We start from the raw sequence: 19664 nt of genomic DNA, 5'->3' as shown, positions 1-19664 counted from the left end.
CATTAAGTATTTCCTTTTATGTTTTTTGTTTGTTTGTTTATTTGTTTTTGAGGGGCACACCCAGTGGCACTCAGGAGTTACTTCTGGTTCTGCGTTTAGAAATTGCTCTTGGCTCGGGAGACCATATGGGATGCTGGGGATCAAACCTATGACCATCTTGGGTCAGCTGCATACAAGGCAAACGCCCTACCGCTGTGCTAACACTCTGGTCCCAAGTATTTCCTTTCCTTTTTATTTTTTTGAAACTTTTTTTCTTTATTTAAACATCTTGATTACATATATGATTGTGATTAGGTTTCAGTCATGTAAAGAACACCCCCTTCACCAGTGCAACATACCCACCACCAATGTCCCAAATCTCCCTCCGTCCCACCCCACCTCCACCTGTATTCTAGACAGGCTTTCCAGTTCCCTCATTCATTCACATGATTATGGTAGTTCTCTGTGTACTTACTTCTATAACTGCGCTCACCACTCTTTGTGGTGAAGTATTTCCTTTTCTTACACTCAAGCTAACTATACTATACTTATATACCAGTACACAGGAGCAGGAGATGTCAAGAACTTTAATAGTCTAGGATTTTTATTTTAATCTATACAGATAAATAATATAGGGTCAACTGTTAATGACCATATATATATGGTTTTGCACCTAGTGGTCACTCATTTTTGTTGTTTTTATTTTTGAGCCACACCTGGCAGTGCTACGCAGTTACTCCTGGCTCTGCATTCAGGAATCACTCCTGGCAAGGTGGGGAACCACATGGGATGCTGGGGATTGAACCCTGGTTGACCACATGCAAAGCAAGCACCCTTCCTGCTGTGCTATCTCTCTGGCCCCAATTTTTTGTTGTATGGTGTTGTTTTTTTGTTTTTCTTTTTGTTTGGGGTCACACCCAGCTGGTCTCGGGTTATTTCTGGTTCTGTGCTCAGAAATTACTCCTGGCAGGCTCCAGGAACCATATGGGATGCTGGGGATCAAAACCTGAGTTGTCTGCGTGCAAGGCAAACACCCTGCTCACTGTCCTATGGCTCCAGCCTCGTGGCCCCTTTTGGTATTGTTCAGGGTACTATGTAATGTCATGGATCTAATCTGGGCCTCTCCCATAAGCAAAAATGTGCTTAGTATCCATTTCTCTGATCCCACTTTTTTGTTTGTTTGTTCTGTTTAGTGTTTGGGCCACAGCCAGAAGTGTTATATATAAGCAGTGTTCAGGGGTTAACTCCTGGCTCTGGGATCAGGAATCACTCCTGGAAGGCTCAGGGTACCATATTGGATCCTAGGGATTGAACCCGGGTTGGCTGTGTGCAAGGAAAACTCCTTTACCCACTGTGTTACTGCTTCAGGCCCTCTCACATGGGTTTTAAACTTGCTGAAGGTGCATGACATCAGCTATGCTACTGACTTATCTCCAAAGGTTAGTTTAACAGGGGGCATCAAACTACAGTCCGTGGCCCACTTGGAATATTTACGAGGCCCACAGGTATTTTTGCCACTGCTGCCTGTCCTGCTTAGCCTACTAGTCCTGGACCCTCAGTGAACCTGCACCACACTCACAGACTCCCCTCCTTTTTTTCTCTGTCTCGCAACTCCTCCTCTTTGACAGGGGTCTTCAAACTACCAAAGCAGGTCCATAGTTCCCAATTTAACTTTACTTGTTTTTCATTTTAAATATTATATTTGTTCCCTTTTGATTTTTTATTTCTAGATAAGATATGTGCATTGTGCATAGATTTTGTTCATAGTTTTTTTTTTTTTAAACTATAGACTGGCCCTCCAGTGGTCTGAGGGACAATGAACTGGCTCCCTTTTTAAAAAATTTGAGAACCCCTGATTTAGCGTATCTACATATACATGAAAATTTTAAGTAGAAATTGTAAGTATTAAGCCCATAAACATGTTTATATGGGCCCAGAGAGATTGCACAGTGGCGTTTGCCTTGCAAGCAGCCTATCCAGGACCAAAGGTGGTTGGTTCGAATCCCGGTGTCCCATATGGTCCCCTGTGCCTGCCAGGAGCTATTTCTGAGCAGACAGCCAGGAGTAACCCCTGAGCAATGCCAGGTGTGGCCCAAAAACCAAAAAAAAAAAAAAAACAACAACAACAACAACCATATTTATAGTTAATTATGAACTTTTTCTTGGGGGGGGGGCACATCTGAGGATGCTCGGGAATTACTCCTAATGGACTTGGTTGACCATATGGTATGTGGAGGATTAAACATGAGTCAGCTGTGTACAAGACAAAATCCCTGAGCCTGGAGAGATAGCACAGTGGCGTTTGCCTTGCAAGCAGCCGATTCAGGACCAAAGGTGGTTGGTTCAAATCCTGGTGTCCCATATGGTCCCCCGTGCCTGCCAGGAGCTATTTCTGAGCAGACAGCCAGGAGTCACCCCTGAGCAACACCGGGTGTGATACAAAAACTAAAAAAAAAAAAAAATCCCTACCCCCTATACTATTACTCCAGTCTTTAGTCATGGACTTTTGTCTCATTTTCTTTCCAGCTTGTCTACATGTAGCCTGTGTTGTACAGCAGAAAGATGCCAGACAGTGGTTTGCTGAGCTCTCTGTAGATATGGAGAAGGTATTCTTTAAAATTCCCTGAGTTAATTATATATTTAAATATTAAAAATATAATGATTATTTTTACTTGTCAGAATCCTTACGTTTTAATGTGTTTGACATTTTTTAAAGAATTAAGTGGAGTTGATATTGACTCTTTACATTACATTTCTCTTCATTTCTGCATAAACAATAAGTTTTTGATTTCATTGGTTGCAAAGTATTAATATTTTCAGGATTATATTAAAGTTAACCGTAAATAGTATTATAAACTTTTGTAATAGAATCTACTTTTGGCAAATGTGTTTCTGCCATTTTTTTCCTTTTAACCAGTTTTTTTGTTTGGTTGGGGGTTGTTCTTGTTTATTTGTTTTGTTTTTGGACCAAACCCTCTTGTGCTTGGAATTTACTCCTAGCTCTGCCCTCAAGGATCACTCCTGGCAGGCTCAAGAAACCATATGGGTGCCAGAGATCAAACCCAGGTTGGCTGCTCACAAGACCTTACCCACTATACTATTGCACCAACCTCGTTTTGTTTGTTTTAAGACACTAGCATATAGGAGAAATATGCTGCAGAGATGGATAGGGACAGATGGGAGGGTTGGAGAAAATATTGCTAAAATGTAGGCTTATCCCCAGCATACACACTCTTTACATTAATCAGGATTATCTTAAAATTTATGGGTACAGGGCCGGAGAGATAGCATGGAGGTAAGGCATTTGCCTTTCATGCAGAAGGTCATTGGTTCGAATCCCGGCATCCCATAAGGTCCCCCAAGCCTGCCAGAAGCGATTTCTGAGCATAGAGCCAGGAGTAACCCCAGAGCGCTGCCAGGTATAATCCAAAAACAAAACAAAACAAAAAATCTATGGATACTTAAAGACTCTTCTTACCGTTCTTCGATAGTTGTCTCCTCTGTTATTTTTCCTTATATATTAAATGCTGCTTGAGGTTGCCACTGAGAATTCTTTTATATTTTCTTCTAGATTTTGGAAATTATCAGGGTTATTTTAAAGCTATACGAACAATGGAAGAATTTTGATGAGAGAAAAGAGATGGCAACTATTCTTAGTAAGATGCCAAAGCCGAAACCTCCTCCAAACAGGTACTTTATTGATTTATTTTATCTTTCCATATACATTATCACATTTTAATAAGTTGTTTTGGTTTTTATTAAAATTTCTTCCAAAACTTTATAATATAATTTTTCAAAAATTTGTGACTGATAGATTGAGAATGTCCCATTAAAAATTAATCATCTATTTAGTAACTTCTCTAATGCAATGGCAGGTCTATTACAGGTATTCCTCAACATATGGGTATATACTGTATATAAGCTTAAACAACAAAATTAGTTGAGTTCATCTGGAATTCAGGAGTAAGAATTCAGAGTAGTCCCATATCACTCTGAATCTTTCCCATCTCCCCTTCTTCTTTCACTCCTGGTTATTGTTCTGTTTTGTGAATTTCAATTGTAGATTTTAAGAATTCATATTATTCTAATATCGTAAAGAAGTTTAGCTTTAGAGTAGCCCGGAGATCCTTGGCACCCAAAAACAATTTTGTCAAATATAAATCACTTGTGCTAAGAGGGATTTTTTTTTGGTGGTGGTGGTATTTTGTTTTTTGTTTTTTGTTTTTTTTAAGTGTTCATTAAATTCAGTTGTTCTCAGCTTTCACTATGCTTCAAATCATTTGGGGTAGGGAAAACAAGTCAAAGGGTAATAAAATACAGCCCATCTATCATTTATCAAGGAAAATAAGTTGTATAACATTAAGGTAGTTTGCAGATCTGTGAAGTTAATGTATAATTTGGACAGCATTACTTTTTAACAAGGAGCTGTTGAAGGCAGTCATTCAAACAGCTGCCTTTGGATGAATTTTTTACAGAAATTCCCTGAGTGATTCTCCACTAGTGGCAGGGCCTGAAGCTGCAAGATGATGATGGACAAGATAAGTCAATAACCCTATTGCCACAGTTACTGGTATTTTCAGTTTTAGTTATTTTTATTTTATTTTAAATACTTGGCATTTTCAGGATATAACCATATTTATGACTTAAAAAGGCGTGCTGTATTTATATATATGATTTTTATATATATATGCCTTTGGACAGTTTTTGATTTTGGTTTTTTTTTTTTTTTAAAGAACACTTTATCATTACTAGGAATAAAATTTTATTTGTAAGAGTTAATTTTATGGAAAATCTGTTCAGAAGTTCTAATCTCTATGTTGAGTGATACCTGTAATGACAATGAAATCCCATACCCTTATTTAATTTTGTTGAGTCTGTACAGACACTGACTTTCAGAATGCTTGCTCTGTGTGAGGACACTAAGTTACAAAAGAATAAAAATATAAAACCAAGTGATACTGTTCTGAATTTTAATATTTCCACGTCTGTGTATTATAGTTGATAGTGTTTTATAGAATTTACCACAGAATAATTGATTTTAAAAATTAGTATACTTGTAGGGGTGTTGAAAGTAAGTCTTTTAATTGGTATAAAATCTCTTTCTTCCCTACATGAACAGTGAAGGAGAGCAGGGTCCAAATGGAAGTCAGAACTCTAGCTACAGCCAATCTTAAAACATTCCGAAGAATTTCATAGTGGACCAGTTGGAAATAAACCCATTGGACAAATTCAGTAATGTCTTCAATGGAACACAAATGAAAATGAATAGCTTGTTTCTGTCAAGCATATTGGAAAGTGATCTTATTTTTGCAAAATAAGTTTTATCTGCTTTGATTCTAGTACAAAAGTGATTAAAATTTCTTTATCAATAAAAGCTTGGAAAGAAAGGTTCTACGGGGACCTGTAGACATAAAGACATAGACATTCAAAATAATTGTGACTAGTATGATTTACTCAGTTTGGATAATAAAAAAAAATTCAGCTTTTTATTAAGTGAGGAAATAATTTGCTTAAAGTTCTCTTGAATCATTGAAGGAACCGAAAAAGGACATTAAGATATCAAGTAATTGATTTTTTTTCCCCTTCCTCTTAAGTTTGATATTATATTTAAGGAATCAAATCACAACAAAATCCTAGAAGATTTTGGTAATGGTGTTGATAATTTCAGGGAAATTAATCAAGTACCTATTGATCTTAAATTGTATTTTATTCAGTAGTTTTGGTATCTTACCATGGGAAATATTAGCCCAGCGTAGCAGAAAAGTGCAATATGTATAGCAATACTCTTGACATTTTAATTCATACCATTTTGAAATGCTGGGCAGGAAATTTTTTTATTTTGCATGAATTTTTTTTTTGCAATTAATTCACAGTTAATCAGGCATTTTGAAATGTAATTGGATAAAACATAATATACTTGAAATTTCCTAACATTTTAATGTTACTTTTTATTCTACTGTGAAAAGTTTTTATATGACATTTATACCTTATACTGTGTCTTATTATGAATTTACAAGATTACTCTAGATATTCTGAGCCAGGAACACAATCAGGTTTCAAGTCAGTTTGATAATGGCTATTTTTAGTTCTAATATGAGTGTAGGATTTAAGACAATGTAATGTTGATGGGACTGCTATCTGTGGAACTTAATAAATTAATCTCTTTCTTCAGCCATGAAGGAGAGTAATAACTAAAATTTGAAATCATTGGATATTGCTGTACAAGTTAAGGGTTACCCATTTTAATAAACCATTTATGAATAATGAATTATTAAATGTTTGACTTCCTAGGATAATACTTCCAACAATAAAAAGTTCTCCAGCTGTATTGACTAGTGTCTTCAATGTATCTTTCTGAATATGCCTTATACTGTTTTCTGAAAGTTTTGTTAAGTGATTTAAATGGTTTATAAGCAAACTGCTTTCTTTTTTTGTTTTTTTGTTTTTGGGTCACACCAGTGACCTTCTTCATGAAAGGCAAACACCTTACCTCCATGCTATCTCTCTGGCCCCACAAACTGCTTTCTTTCTTTTTTTTTTTTTTTATAAATTATCTTTATTTAAACACTGTGATTACAAATATAATTGTAGTTGTATGATTACAGTCATGCAAAGAACACCCCCTTTCACCAGTGCAAGATTCCCACCACCAATTTTCTGGATCTACCTACTCTCCACCCCACCCACACCTGTACTGGAGACAGGCTTTCTTTTTCCCTCATTCATTCACATTGTTATGATAGTTTTCAGTGTAGTTATTTCTCTAACTGCACTTATCACTCTATGTGGTGAGCTTCATGTCATGAGCTGCACCTACATGGGAAGATGTGGGGAAATAAGGGTTGGGACTGAGGCAGTAAAATATTAGCAATGAGATTTGTAGGGCAGTATCAAGGTCACAATACAAGATGGATGTTATGGATATATAAAATATATGCATACAATACTATCAATAGGAAAACAAGGAGAAAAAAATTCCAGTGACTGTCCCAACATAAACCAGTGCTAGAACAGCCCGCCTTCCTCCCATGCACCCCCCTGCTGGAGTACGGAGGGAGGGGGGAAGCCTGAGGACCACTAAGAGTCCACCTGAACCCACTTCTGGCCATCTGAGCTGGCACCCAGGGAAGGCCTGGAGTCAGGGGAAAAAAATAAGGACGACTGGGGGCCTGCCAAGCCTCCCAGCACTCCACAGGCCAGGGAGAAGGGCTCTGGTATGGGGCCACAAATTGCTTTCTTTTAGAGAGTATCAGATGGGCTCTAGAAAGGAAGATTTTGCATAAATTCAGTACCAATAATACAATTTTCTAGTCGTGTGCAGTATAAAATTTGAGGAAAAAAAGCTCTCCTCAGGGGGCTGGAGCGATGGCACAGTGGTAGGATGCTTGCCTTGCATGCGGCTGACCCAGGACAGACCAAGGTTCGATCCCTCAGCGTCCCATATGGTCCCCCAAGCCAGGAGCGATTTCTGAGCACATAACCAGGAGTAACCCCTGAGCATCTCCGGTGTGGCCCCCCAAAAAACAAGCAAACAACAAAAAAAAGAATTTGAGGGTCGAAGTGATAGCACAGCAGTAGGGCATTTGTCTTGCATGTGGACAACCTAAAACAGACCCGGGTTCGATCTCTGGCATCCCATGTGGTCCCCAGAGCCTAGAAGGAGTGATTACTGAGTGTTTTTTTTTTTTTTTAATATAATTTTTATTTTAATCATAATGGCTTACATATCTTTCACAGTAATATTTTAGGTGCGTATTAACATTGAATCAGGGGAATTCCCATCACCAAATTGTCCTCCCTCCACCCCTGTTCCCATCCTGCCTTCATATCCCCCACCCTCTCCTCAGGTCTGAAGGAATTGAGGCTTGAGTTGGGAGAGCAGAATGATTATAACTCTGATTTTTATTTTAAGCTTAGCTAAATTCTAGATTTTTAATTAATATATATGCTTTACAGCATAAGTCATAAAACAGTAGATGAGATAAAATAGTGTAAATGAACTTCCATGAATCTACCAGACACCATTTTTGTTTGTTTGTTTGTTTTGGTTTTGGTTTTTGGGTCACCTGGCAGTGCTCAGGGGTTACTCCTGTCTCTATGCTCAGAAATCTCTCCTGGCAGGTTCAGAGGACCATATGGGATGCCAGGATTTGAAACACCATCCTTCTACATGAGAGGCAAATGCCTTACCTCCATGCTATCTCTTAGGGCCCCCAGAGACAGTTTAAAGTTCAGACACAGTTCAAAGTTTATCAGTTCAGTTTCATCTAAATTTTCATCCATTTTTTTTTAACTTTCATCTGATTGTTAAGCAAATACAAGGTATCATTTCTCATACATGATTGTTACTGAATGCCTAAATTAGTAGATTTTAGTTTCGGGGGAGTGGAGTGGGGGGAGGTTCCCTTTTGGTAATGATGGCTAGGGCTTCTTAAGTAGTACTCAAGGGACCATGTGGTAGTAGGAATCAAATCTGACAGTCATACATTCCAACCCTTTGTGCTATTTCTCTGGTCCCAAAAGATTTTTTTTTTTTTTTGGTTTTGGGGTCACACCCACCGGCGCTCAGGGGTTACTCCTGGCTCTATGCTCAGAAATCACTCCTGGTAGGCTCAGGGGACCATATGAGATGCCAAGATTTGAATCACTGTCCTTCTGCATGCAAGGCAAATGCCTTACCTCCATGCTATCTCTCTGGTCCCACCAAAATAATTTTTTTAACTGTGAAAGTACTGTGTATAGAAAATTATTTTCTAATATCATTCAATGTTTATATTTTCAGTTACTGCATAAATACAAAAATCTGTAAATTTAGTCAGAATCTATGGGCCATGATTGTAATTCATTGATCATCCTTTCAATCTTTTTAATTTCATGGATTCCTCCTAATCTCATTTTTATTTTTTTAATTAATATCTTTTTTTTGTGTGTGTGTGGTTTTTGAGTCACACCTGGCAGTACTCAGGGGTTATTCCTGGCTCCAGGCTCAGAAATTGCTCCTGGCAGGTACAGAGGACCATATGGGGCGCAGGGATTCGAACCGATGACCTCCTGTATGAAGGGCAAACGCCTTACCTCCATGCTATATCTCCAGCCTCTAATTAATATCTTTTTTAAGCACAGTGAAAACAAACATGTTTGTAGTTGGGTTTCAGTTATACTACTCTCATTTTTAAAATGTCTCATTTGGTTTGCTTATCTACATAGGGGTTTCCCACCATTTGAGCTGTACTGATTATGTCCTTGAGATTCTGATTTACATCATTCCTTTGCTATTTCTTTACAATGGTGATTAAATCTAATGATTAGGGTTGGGTTCTTTAAAAAAAAATACTGTGTGGGGCCCCCAAAAATAGTATAGCTGCTGATAGGGTATGTGCCCCCTATGGTCCTGTGAGCCCCACCAGTAGTGATCCCTAAGTGTAGAGTTAGGAATGAGCCCTGAACAATGCTGGGTGTGACCAAACTGTCCCTCACTATACCCCCTCCACCCTATCCCCCTCCTGCAAAAAAAAAACTATAAGGTTTCATAAGGAGTCATTAGAATGTATTTTCTGGGGCCGAAGAGATAGCGTAGAGATAAAGAGTTTGCCTTGCATGCAGAAGGATGGTGGTTCGAATCCCGACATCCCATATGGTCTCCTCGAGCCTGCCAGGAGCGATTTCTGAGCGTAGAGCCAGGAGTAACTCCTGAGCACTGTAGGGTGTGACCCAAAAACCAAAACCAAAACAAAACAAAACAAAAACGTAGTTTCTCTGTGATTCATCACTATTGTTTTCAACCTCCAGCCTACAGGTGTCAAACTGTTGAAAACTACTTGCTCAGCACACATTCATGATACATTTTATTTTTTCTGGGATTTTTTGGAAATGGGAGTAACTAATATCTGGAGTTACTGGTAGAAGGTTTATGTGCTGCTGGAAATTGAACCCATATCTTAACACATGCAAAACACTTGACCCACACTCTACCACCTCATTCTTCAACTTCATTCCTCAGCCATATATTGCAGCTTCTGTATGATTTTAAGACTGTTAGTACGCTATATTATGATACATGTATTGATCAATAGCATATCAATACAATATAATATGTATGTACAGATTTACACATGTATAAAAGTCTAGTACAAAATATTTAATATGGGCCCGGAGAGATAGCACAGCGGCGTTTGCCTTGCAAGCAACCAATCCAGGACCAAAGGTGATTGGTTCGAACCCCGGTGTCCCATATGGTCCCCCGTGCCTGCCAGGAGCTATTTCTGAGCAGATAGCCAGGAGTAACCCCTGAGCACCGCCAGGTGTGACCCAAAAACAAAAAACAACAACAAAAAATATTTAATATGTATTATCTAATTTATCTTCTAATAGTACCATTAGCTAGGAACTACTTTACTCTCATGGGTAAACTTCAATCAAATTCTTTTTTGTATGTTTTGGGGCCACTCCCGACAGCACTCAGGGGTTACTCCTGGCTCTGCATTCAAAAATCACTTCTGGCAGGCTCTGGGGACCATATGGGATGCCGGAGATCCAACCTGGATACGTCCCAGGTTATCCGCATGCAAGGCAAATGCCCTACCACTGTGCTATCACTCCCCGCCCTCAATCAAATTTTTTTTGGGGGGCCACACTTGGAGACACTCAGGGGTTACTTCTGGCTATGTGCTCAGAAATTATTTCTGGCTTGGGGACCATATGGGATGCCAGGGGATGGAACTAGGTTAACTGTCCTAGGTTAGCGCATGCAAAGCAGATACCCTACTGCTTGCGCCACCACTCCAGTCTCGCAAATTCTGATTGTTATCTGGTTGTGGGCACACCCAGCTGTGCATTAGGTTTACTCCTGGCTTGGTAATCACTTCTGGAAGGGTTCAGGGGACCATACATGGTGCTGGACATAGAACACAGGTTTCTGTGTGCAAATGAAGAGCCCTACAAACCACTTACTGAGCTCCAGCCCTCAAAAATATCCTAACATAATACTATATTAAAATTCCTTAAGTTTTTCTTCTTTTTGGTGGGTGGGTTACATCCAGTGGTGCTTAGGGTTACTCCTGGCTCTGTGCTCAGAAATTGCTCCTGACTATCAAGAAGTAATGGTGGCAAAATTACAATTTTTCATTTAAAAAAATTTCCCAGGGTCACTCAATGGTAAAGTGCATGTTTTGCTTATATGATACCTGGATTCAGTCCTTGACATTGATTATTACTACCCTTTTAGGTACTGAAAATAATTGTTTTGGGGGTTTTAGGTCATACCCAGCAGTGCTCTGGGGTTATTCCTGGCTCTGCACTCAGAAATTACCCCTGGGAAGTAGAATCCTGTCTCGATTACAGGCAGGAGGTGGGGGAGTAGGGAGGTGGGGAGCATTGGTGGTGAGAATGTTTTGCACAAGTGAAGGGGGGGGGGTGTTCTTTATATGACTGAAACCCAACTACAAACATGTTTGTAATCATGGTACTTAAATAAAGATATTATTCATTAAAGAAAAAAGAAATTACTCCTGGTAGGCGCAGGACCATATGGGATCCTGGAGATCCTGGTTGGCCACCTGCAAGGCAAAAGCCCTGTCCACTGTTCTATTGCTATTGCTCCAGCCTCTGAAAATAATTTTTTTTTTTGGTTTTTGGGTCACACCTGGCAGCGCTCAGGGGTTACTCCTGGCTCTACTCTCAGAAATCGCCCCTGACAGGCTCGGGGGACCATATGGGATGCCAGGAATCAAACCACCATCCTTTTGCATGCAAGGCAAATGCTTTACCTCTATGCTATCTCTCCGGCCCCTGAAAATAATTTTTATTCAAAGGTTGTAGCTTTCCAAGTTTGATTTATCTCTAATAATACAATCTTATAGGTTTTATTTTACCTCTATCCAATAATTTCAGAACATTTACATACTAAATAGAAAAAGGGTACATTAGTACAGAACTCGAGAGATCTGAGCTCATAAAACAATAAAGATGATGTAAAAGAAGGAAATATGAAATATTCAATACCCAAGAGTACAGAAACAATCTTGGTGGCACTTTTTTCTAGAACGTAGTCCTTATATTCCACTAGAAAAGTACTTGATTTGATTTAAAATATGTGATTGTATGGGGCCGGAGAGATAGCATGGAGGTAAGGCATTTGCCTTTCATGCAGAAGGTCATTGGTTCGAATCCTGACATCCCATATCGTCCCCTGAGCCTGCCAGGGGCGATTTCTGAGCATAGAGCCAGGAGTAACTTCTGAGCGCTGCCGGGTGTGATCTCCCCCCCCCCCAAAATGTGATTGTATTCTTGCATTTTTTGTTGTTGTTGTTAGTTTTGGGGCCACAACTGGTGGTGCTAAGAAGTTGTTCCTGGCTCTGCACTCAGAAATCGCTCCTGGTAGGCTCAGGACCATGTGGAATGTTGGGGATAGAACCTCGGGCTGGCTGCCTGAAAGTCAAATGCCCCACCTGCTGTGCTATTGCTTTGGCCCCTATTTCTGCATTTCTAAGACTTACCCATGCGTTATCACAGTAATGATGATAGTTTTCTATGGTTCAACAAAAGTAGCCCCTTGTTGGCCCAGGAGATAGGTTAAAGGGCTGGAGTACATGGTTTGCACATGGGAGCACCAGACTACCTGTTTTCCCAAGTACCGGAGTTTGGCCCAAGTATTGAATACACACCCCTCCCCTTTTTCAGTCCCTAGTTAAATAATACATTAAATCATATGCTGTATTTTTTCATTTTGAGGCATTGAAATACCAGATGTTAATAAGGTTTATTGTTTGTTTTGGCCACACCCTGCCTTACCCAGGACTCTGGATCTGTGCTCAGGGACCATTTCTGTGAGCATATGTGGAGTTGGGAATCATGTTGGTGTTGGCTATGTGCAAGGCAAGTGCCTTATCCTTCATTTTCTCTCCCAGCCGCATTGTAACACTACAATTTATGAAATTTTATTGTGGGGCCGGAGAAGATAGCACAGTGGTAGTGTTTGCCTTGCAGCAGCTGATCCAGAAAACTGTGGTTCGAATCCCGGCATCCCATATGGTCCCCTGAGCCTTCCAGGAGCGATTTCTGCGTGCAGAGCCAGTAGTAACCCCTGAGCGCACTCCCCGGTGTGGCCCCAAAACAAAAACAAAACAATATATATACATATACATATACATATATAAGTTGATTAAATATATTAGTATTTATTTTCCCTTTTTTGTTGCTTTTTGTTTGTTTTTAGGCCTTATCAGGTGATACCCAGGGGTCAATCATGGCTCTGTGCTCAGAAATTATTTCGGGGGGGGGGGGGGAGGGCTGGAGAGACAGCATGAAAGTAGGGCATTTGCTTTGCATGCAGAAGGGCAGTGATTCGAATCCCGGCATCTCATATGGTCCCCTGAGCCTGCCAGGAGCGATTTCTGAGCATAGAGCCAGGAATAACCAACCCCTGATTGCTGCTGGGTGTGACCCCTCCCCAAAAAAGGAATTACTTCTGGGGGCCAGAGTGATAGCACAGCGGTAGGACATTTGCCTTGCACACGGCCAACCTGAGACAAACCCGGGTTTGATCCCCGGCATACTATATGGTTCCCCTCAGCCTACCAGGAGCGATTTTTGAGCTCAGAGCCATGAATAATCAACCCCTGAGCTCCACCAGGTGTGCCCCCTGCCCAAAAAAAAACCCTAAAAAATAAATTCTTTTTTTTATATAAATTTATTTAAACACCTTAATTACATACATGATTGTATTTGGGTTTCAGTCATGTAAAGAACACCACCCATCACCAGTGCAACATTCCCATCACCAATGTCCCAAGTCTCCCTTCGCCCCACCCGACCCCCACCTGTACTCTAGACAGGCTCTCCATTTTCCTCATACATTCTCATTATTAGGACAGTTCAAAATGTAGTTATTTCCCTAACTAAACTCATCACTCTTTGTGGTGAGCTTCCTGAGGTGAGCTGGAACTTCCAGCTCTTTTCTCTTTTGTGTCTGAAAATTATTATTACAAGGGTGTCTTTCATTTTTCTTAAAACCCATAGATGAGTGAGACCATTCTGCGTTTTTCTCTCTCTCTCTGACTTATTTCACTCAGCATAATAGATTCCGTGTACATCCATGTATAGGAAAATTTCATGACTTCATCTCTCCTGACAGCTGCATAATATTCCATTGTGTATATGTACCACAGTTTCTTTAGCCATTCGTCTGTTGAAGGGCATCTTGGTTGTTTCCAGAGTCTTGCTATGGTAAATAGTGCTGCAATGAATATAGGTGTAAGGAAGGGGTTTTTGAACTGTATTTTTGTGTTCCTAGGGTATATTCCTAGGAGTGGTATAGCTGGATCGTATGGGAGCTCGATTTCCAGTTTTTGGAGGAATCTCCATATTGCTTTCCATAAAGGTTGAACTAGACGGCATTCCCACCAGCAGTGGATAAGAGTTCCTTTCTCTCCACATCCCCGCCAACACTGTTGATTCTCATTCTTTGTGATGTGTGCCATTCTCTGGGGTGTGAGGTGGTATCTCATCGTTGTTTTGATTTGCATCTCCCTGATGATTAGTGATGTGGAACATTTTTTCATGTATCTTTTGGCCATGTGTATTTCTTCTTTGTCAAAGTGTCTGTTCATTTCTTCTCCCCATTTTTTGATGGGGTTAGATGTTTTTTTCTTGTAAAGTTCTGTCAGTGCCTTGTATATTTTGGAGATTAGCCCCTTATCTGATGGGTATTGGGTGAATAGTTTCTCCCACTCAGTGGGTGGCTCTTGTATCCTGGGCACTATTTCCTTTGAGGTGCAGAAGCTTCTCAGCTTAATATATTCCCATCTGTTAATCTCTGCTTTCACTTGCTTGGAGAGTGCAGTTTCCTCCTTGAAGATGCCTGTAATGTCCTGTAGTGTTTTGCCTATGTGCTGTTCTATATATCTTATGGTTTTGGGGCTGATATCGAGGTCTTTAATCCATTTGGATTTTACCTTTGTACATGATGTTAGCTGGGGGTCTAAGTTCAATTTTTTGCAAGTGGCTATCCAATTGTGCCAACACCACTTGTTGAAGAGGCTTTCCCTGCTCCATTTAGGATTTCCTGCTCCTTTATCAAAAATTAGGTGGTTGTATGTCTGGGGAACATTTTCTGAGTATTCAAGCCTATTCCACTGATCTGAGGACCTATCCTTATTCCAATACCATGCTGTTTTGATAACTGTTGCTTTGTAGTACAGTTTAAAGTTGGGGAAAGTAATTCCTCCCATATTCTTTTCCCAATGATTGCTTTAGCTATTATTGTTCCAAATGAATTTCAAAAGTGTCTGATCCACTTCTTTGAAGAATGTCATGGGTATCTTTAGAGGGATGGCATTAAATCTGTATAATGCCTTGGGGAGTATTGCCATTTTGATGATGTTAATCCTGCCAATCCATGAGTAGGGTATGCGTTTCCATTTCCGTGTGTCCTCTCTTATTTCTTGGAGCAGAGTTTTATAGTTTTCTTTGTATAGGTCCTTCACATATTTAGTCAAGTTGATTCCAAGATATTTGAGTTTGTGTGGCACTATTGTGAATGGGGTTGTTTTCTTAATGTCCATTTCATCCTTATTACTATTGGTGTATAGAAAGGCCATTGATTTTTGTGTGTTAATTTTGTAGCCTGCCACCTTGCTATGTGAGTCTATTGTTTCTAGAAGCTTTTTGGTAGAGTCTTTAGGGTTTTCTAAGTAGAGTATCATGTCATCTGCAAAGAGTGAGAGCTTGACTTCTTCCTTTCCTATCTGGATTCCCTTGATATCCTTTTCTTGCCTAATCGCTATAGCAAGTACTTCCAGTGCTATGTTGAATAGGAGTGGTGAGAGAGGACAGCCTTGTCTTGTGCCAGAATTTAGAGGGAAGGCTTTCAGTTTTTCTCCATTGACGATAATATTTGCCACTGGCTTGTGGTAGATGGCCTTCACTATATTGAGAAAGGTTCCCTCCATTCCCATCATGCTGAGAGTTTTGATCAAGAATGGGTGTTGGACCTTATCAAATGCTTTCTCTGCATCTATTGATATGATCATGTGGTATTTATTTTTCTTGTTATTGATGTTGTGTATTATGTTGATAGATTTCCGGATGTTAAACCAGCCTTGCATTTCTGGGATGAAACCTACTTGATCGTAGTGGATGATCTTTTTAACGAGGCATTGAATCCTATTTGCCAGGATTTTGTTGAGGATCTTTGCATCTGCATTCATCAGTGATATTGGTTTGTAATTTTCTTTTTTCGTAGCGTCTCTGTCTGGTTTAGGTATCAAGGTGATGTTGGCTTCATAAAAGCTATTTGGGGGGCCGGGCGGTGGCGCTGGTGGTAAGGTGCCTGCCTTGCCTGCGCTAGCCTTGGACGGACCGCGGTTCGATCCCCCGGCGTCCCATATGGTCCCCCAAAAAGCCAGGAGCAACTTCTGAGCGCATAGCCAGGAGTAACCCCTGAGCGTCACAGGGTGTGGCCCAAACCCCCCTCCCAAAAAAAAAAAAAAAAGCTATTTGGAAGTGTTTCTGTTTGTTCAATTTCATGAAAGAGTCTAGCCAAGATTGGCAGTAGTTCCTCTTGGAAAGTTTGATAGAATTCATTAGTGAATCCATCTGGACCTGGGCTTTTGTTTTTCGGCAGACATTTGATTACTGTTTTAATTTCATCAATGGTGATGGGGGTGTTTAGATATGCTACATCCTCTTCCTTCAACCGTGGAAGATTATAAGAGTCCAAGAATTTATCCATTTCTTCCAGGTTCTCATTTTTAGTGGCGTAGAGTTTTTCAAAGTAGTTTCTGATTACCCTTTGAATCTCTGTCATATCAGTAGTGATCTCTCCTTTTTCATTCCTGATACGAGTTATCAAGTTTCTCTCTCTCTCTTTCTTTGTTAGGTTTGCCAGTGGTCTATCAATCTTGTTTATTTTTTCAAAGAACCAACTTCTGCTTTCGTTGATCTTTCGGATTGTTTTTTGAGTTTCCACTTCGTTGATTTCTGCTCTCAGCTTTGTTATTTCCTTCTTTCTTCCTATTCTTGGGTCCTTTTGTTGAGCATTTTCTAGTTCTATTAGCTGTGTCATTAAGCTACTCAGGTAAGCTCCTTCTTCCTTCCTGATGTGTGCTTGCAAAGCTATAAATTTTCCTCTCAGTACTGCTTTTGCTGTGTCCCATAAGTTCTGATAGTTTGTGTCTTTATTGTCATTTGTTTCCAGGAACCTTTTGATTTCCTCCTTGATTTCATCTCGAACCCACTGGTTATTGAGCATGAGGCTGTTTAACTTCCAGGTGTTAAAGTGTTTCTTCTGAGTCCCTTTGGAGTTCACAAATAATTTCAGAGCCTTGTGGTCAGCGAAGGTAGTCTGCAAAATTTCTATCCTCTTGATCTTATGGAGGTATGTTTTATGTGCCAGCATGTAGTCTATCCTGGAGAATGTCCCATGTACATTGGAGAAGAATGTGTACCCAGGTTTCTGGGGATGGAGTGTCCTATATATATCCACTAGGCCTCTTTCTTCCATTTCTCTCCACAGGTCTAGTATATTCTTGTTGGGTTTCAGTCTGGTTGACCTATCCAGTGTTGACAAAGCCGTGTTAAGGTCCCCCACAATTATTGTGTTGTTGTTGATATTATTTTTCAGATTTGTCAACAGTTGTATTAAATATTTTGCTGGCCCCTCATTCGGTGCATATATGTTTAGGAGAGTGAATTCTTCCTGCTCTACATACCCCTTGATTAATATAAAATGTCCATCTTTGTCCCTTACAACCTTCTGGAGTATAAAGTTTGCATTATCTGATATTAGTATGGCCACTCCAGCTTTTTTATGGGTGTTGTTTGCTTGGATAATTTTTCTCCAGCCTTTTATTTTGAGTCTATGTTTGTTCTGACTATTCAGGTGCGTTTCTTGTAGGCAGCAGAAGGTTGGATTGAATTTTTTGATCCATTTAGCCACTTTGTGTCTCTTAACTGGTGCATTTAGTCCATTGACGTTGAGAGAAAGAATTGTCCTGGGATTTAACGCCATCTTTATTTCAAAATTTGGTGTGTCTTTTGGGTAGTCTTGTCTTAGATTAGGTCTTTCAGTTTTTCTCTTAAGACTGGTTTTGTGTCTGTGAAGTTTCTGAGCTGTTTTTTGTCTGTGAAGCCATGTATTCTTCTGTCAAACCGGAAAGTGAGTTTTGCTGGGTATAGTATTCTGGGTGAAGCATTCATTTCATTCAGTCTTGTCACAATATCCCACCACTGCTTTCTGGCATTGAGTGTTTCTAGTGACAGGTCTGCTGTAAATCTCAGGGAAGCTTGCTTGAACGTGATTTCCCCTTTTGATCTTGCTGTTTTCAGAATTCTGTCTCTATCTGTGGGATTTGTCATTGTGACTAGGATGTGTCTTGGGGTGGTTTTTCTGGGGTCTCTTTTGGTTGGTACTCTTCGGGCATGCAGGATTTGATCACATATATTCTTTAGCTCTGGAAGTTTCTCTTTAATGATGTTCTTGACCATTGATTCTTCCTGGAAATTTTCTTCCTGGGTCTCTGGGACTCCAATGGTTCTTAAGTTGTTTCTGTTAATCTTATCATAGACTTCTATTTTCATCTGTTCCCATTCTTTGACTAATTTTTCCATTGTCTGCTCATTTGCTTTAAGTTTTTTGTCCAATCTCTCCTGCTGTATGGAATTGTTATGTATCTCATCTTCCACAGCACCAAGTCTATTCTCAGCTTCTGATACCCTGTCCCAGAGCTTATCCATTTTGTCATTCACTTTGTTTACTGACTTTTTCAGTACTGTTAGTTGACATGTTATTTCAGTTTGGAGTTTTGTGATTTCTGTCTTCATATTTTCTTGGTTCTTACTAGTGTTCTGTTCAACTCGATCCATGGTTTCTTGGAGTCCGTTGAGCATCTTCCATATTGCTAGTCTAAAGTCCTTATCTGAGATGTTGATTAGTTGGTTGGTCATTATCTGGTCCTCAGAATTGTCATCTTCATTCTCTATGTCTGATGCTGGCCTGCGTTGTTTCCCCATTGTCACACTTGTATTGTGGGTTTTTCTATGTGTTGTGGTGATATTCATTGTCTATATGATGCAGGCAGCACACTCCTCTGGCTCCTCCCTTTCTGGATGGGCTGACTTGCCTCTAAGGGGGGGGAGTCCTCCGTGGATGAAGCCTCACACTGGGTCAAATCTTAGGCCCGAGCATGCAACAGAGAAGACAGTCCGGAGAGAAATGTTTGCTTCTGTGATATAGCGCCGTTCTTATTGTGATTTTTCCTTCTTGTTGCAATGGAGTTCTTTCCTTAGAAAGAGTGCATGGCTGCGTAGCGAAGCGGACTCGCAAGAGTTTCACGCAAGAGGACAGTAGACAGACATAGACAGGTCACACTCACAGTTTTTCACAGTTGGGCCCCACTGGGCCGGTGTACTTTCGCGGATTTTCCCCGCCTGGTGTCACACACAGGGAGCCGGCTTTTGCAAAGCTTTGCCGGTTTTCATGCTCTGTAGTCCCTCCCTGAAAATGGCGTCTGGGCGAGCGAGGTTTCTGGAGCCTCTTTTTGCCCCACTCGTAAGAGTTTCACGCAAGAGTACAGTAGACAGACATAGACAGGTTACACTCACAGTTTTTCACAATTGGGCCCCACTGGGTCTGTGTACTTTCGCGGATTTTCCCCGCCTGGTGTCATACACAGGGAGCCGGCTTTTGC

At 40.3% G+C, this 19664-nt stretch overlaps 1 protein-coding gene across 3 annotated transcripts in view; it reads left to right on the top strand.

The window, feature by feature from the left end:
• CCNC (cyclin C) overlaps positions 1-6307 on the top strand; it is a 29262-nt gene extending 22955 nt beyond the window's left edge. The window contains exons 10-13 of one of the 3 annotated variants that reach the window (XM_049771341.1): positions 2506-2585; positions 3551-3669; positions 4455-4549; positions 5099-5222. In XM_049771341.1, coding sequence (XP_049627298.1) covers positions 2506-2585; positions 3551-3669; positions 4455-4506 — 251 coding nt within the window. In that variant the 3' untranslated portion in view covers positions 4507-4549; positions 5099-5222. Of the gene's footprint in view, positions 1-2505; positions 2586-3550; positions 3670-4454; positions 4932-5098 lie in introns of those variants that run through there. The other 2 variants (XM_049771342.1, XM_049771340.1) reach the window with 2 other exon arrangements.
• Positions 6308-19664: the final 13357 nt, after the last annotated feature.

This window comes from Suncus etruscus, chromosome 4 (genome assembly GCF_024139225.1).
Source record: "Suncus etruscus isolate mSunEtr1 chromosome 4, mSunEtr1.pri.cur, whole genome shotgun sequence".
In the NCBI taxonomy this organism is placed as follows: Eukaryota; Metazoa; Chordata; class Mammalia; order Eulipotyphla; family Soricidae; genus Suncus; species Suncus etruscus.
The sequence above is the reverse complement of the archived record's forward strand: the minus strand, read 5'-3'. Positions and strand labels throughout refer to the sequence as shown.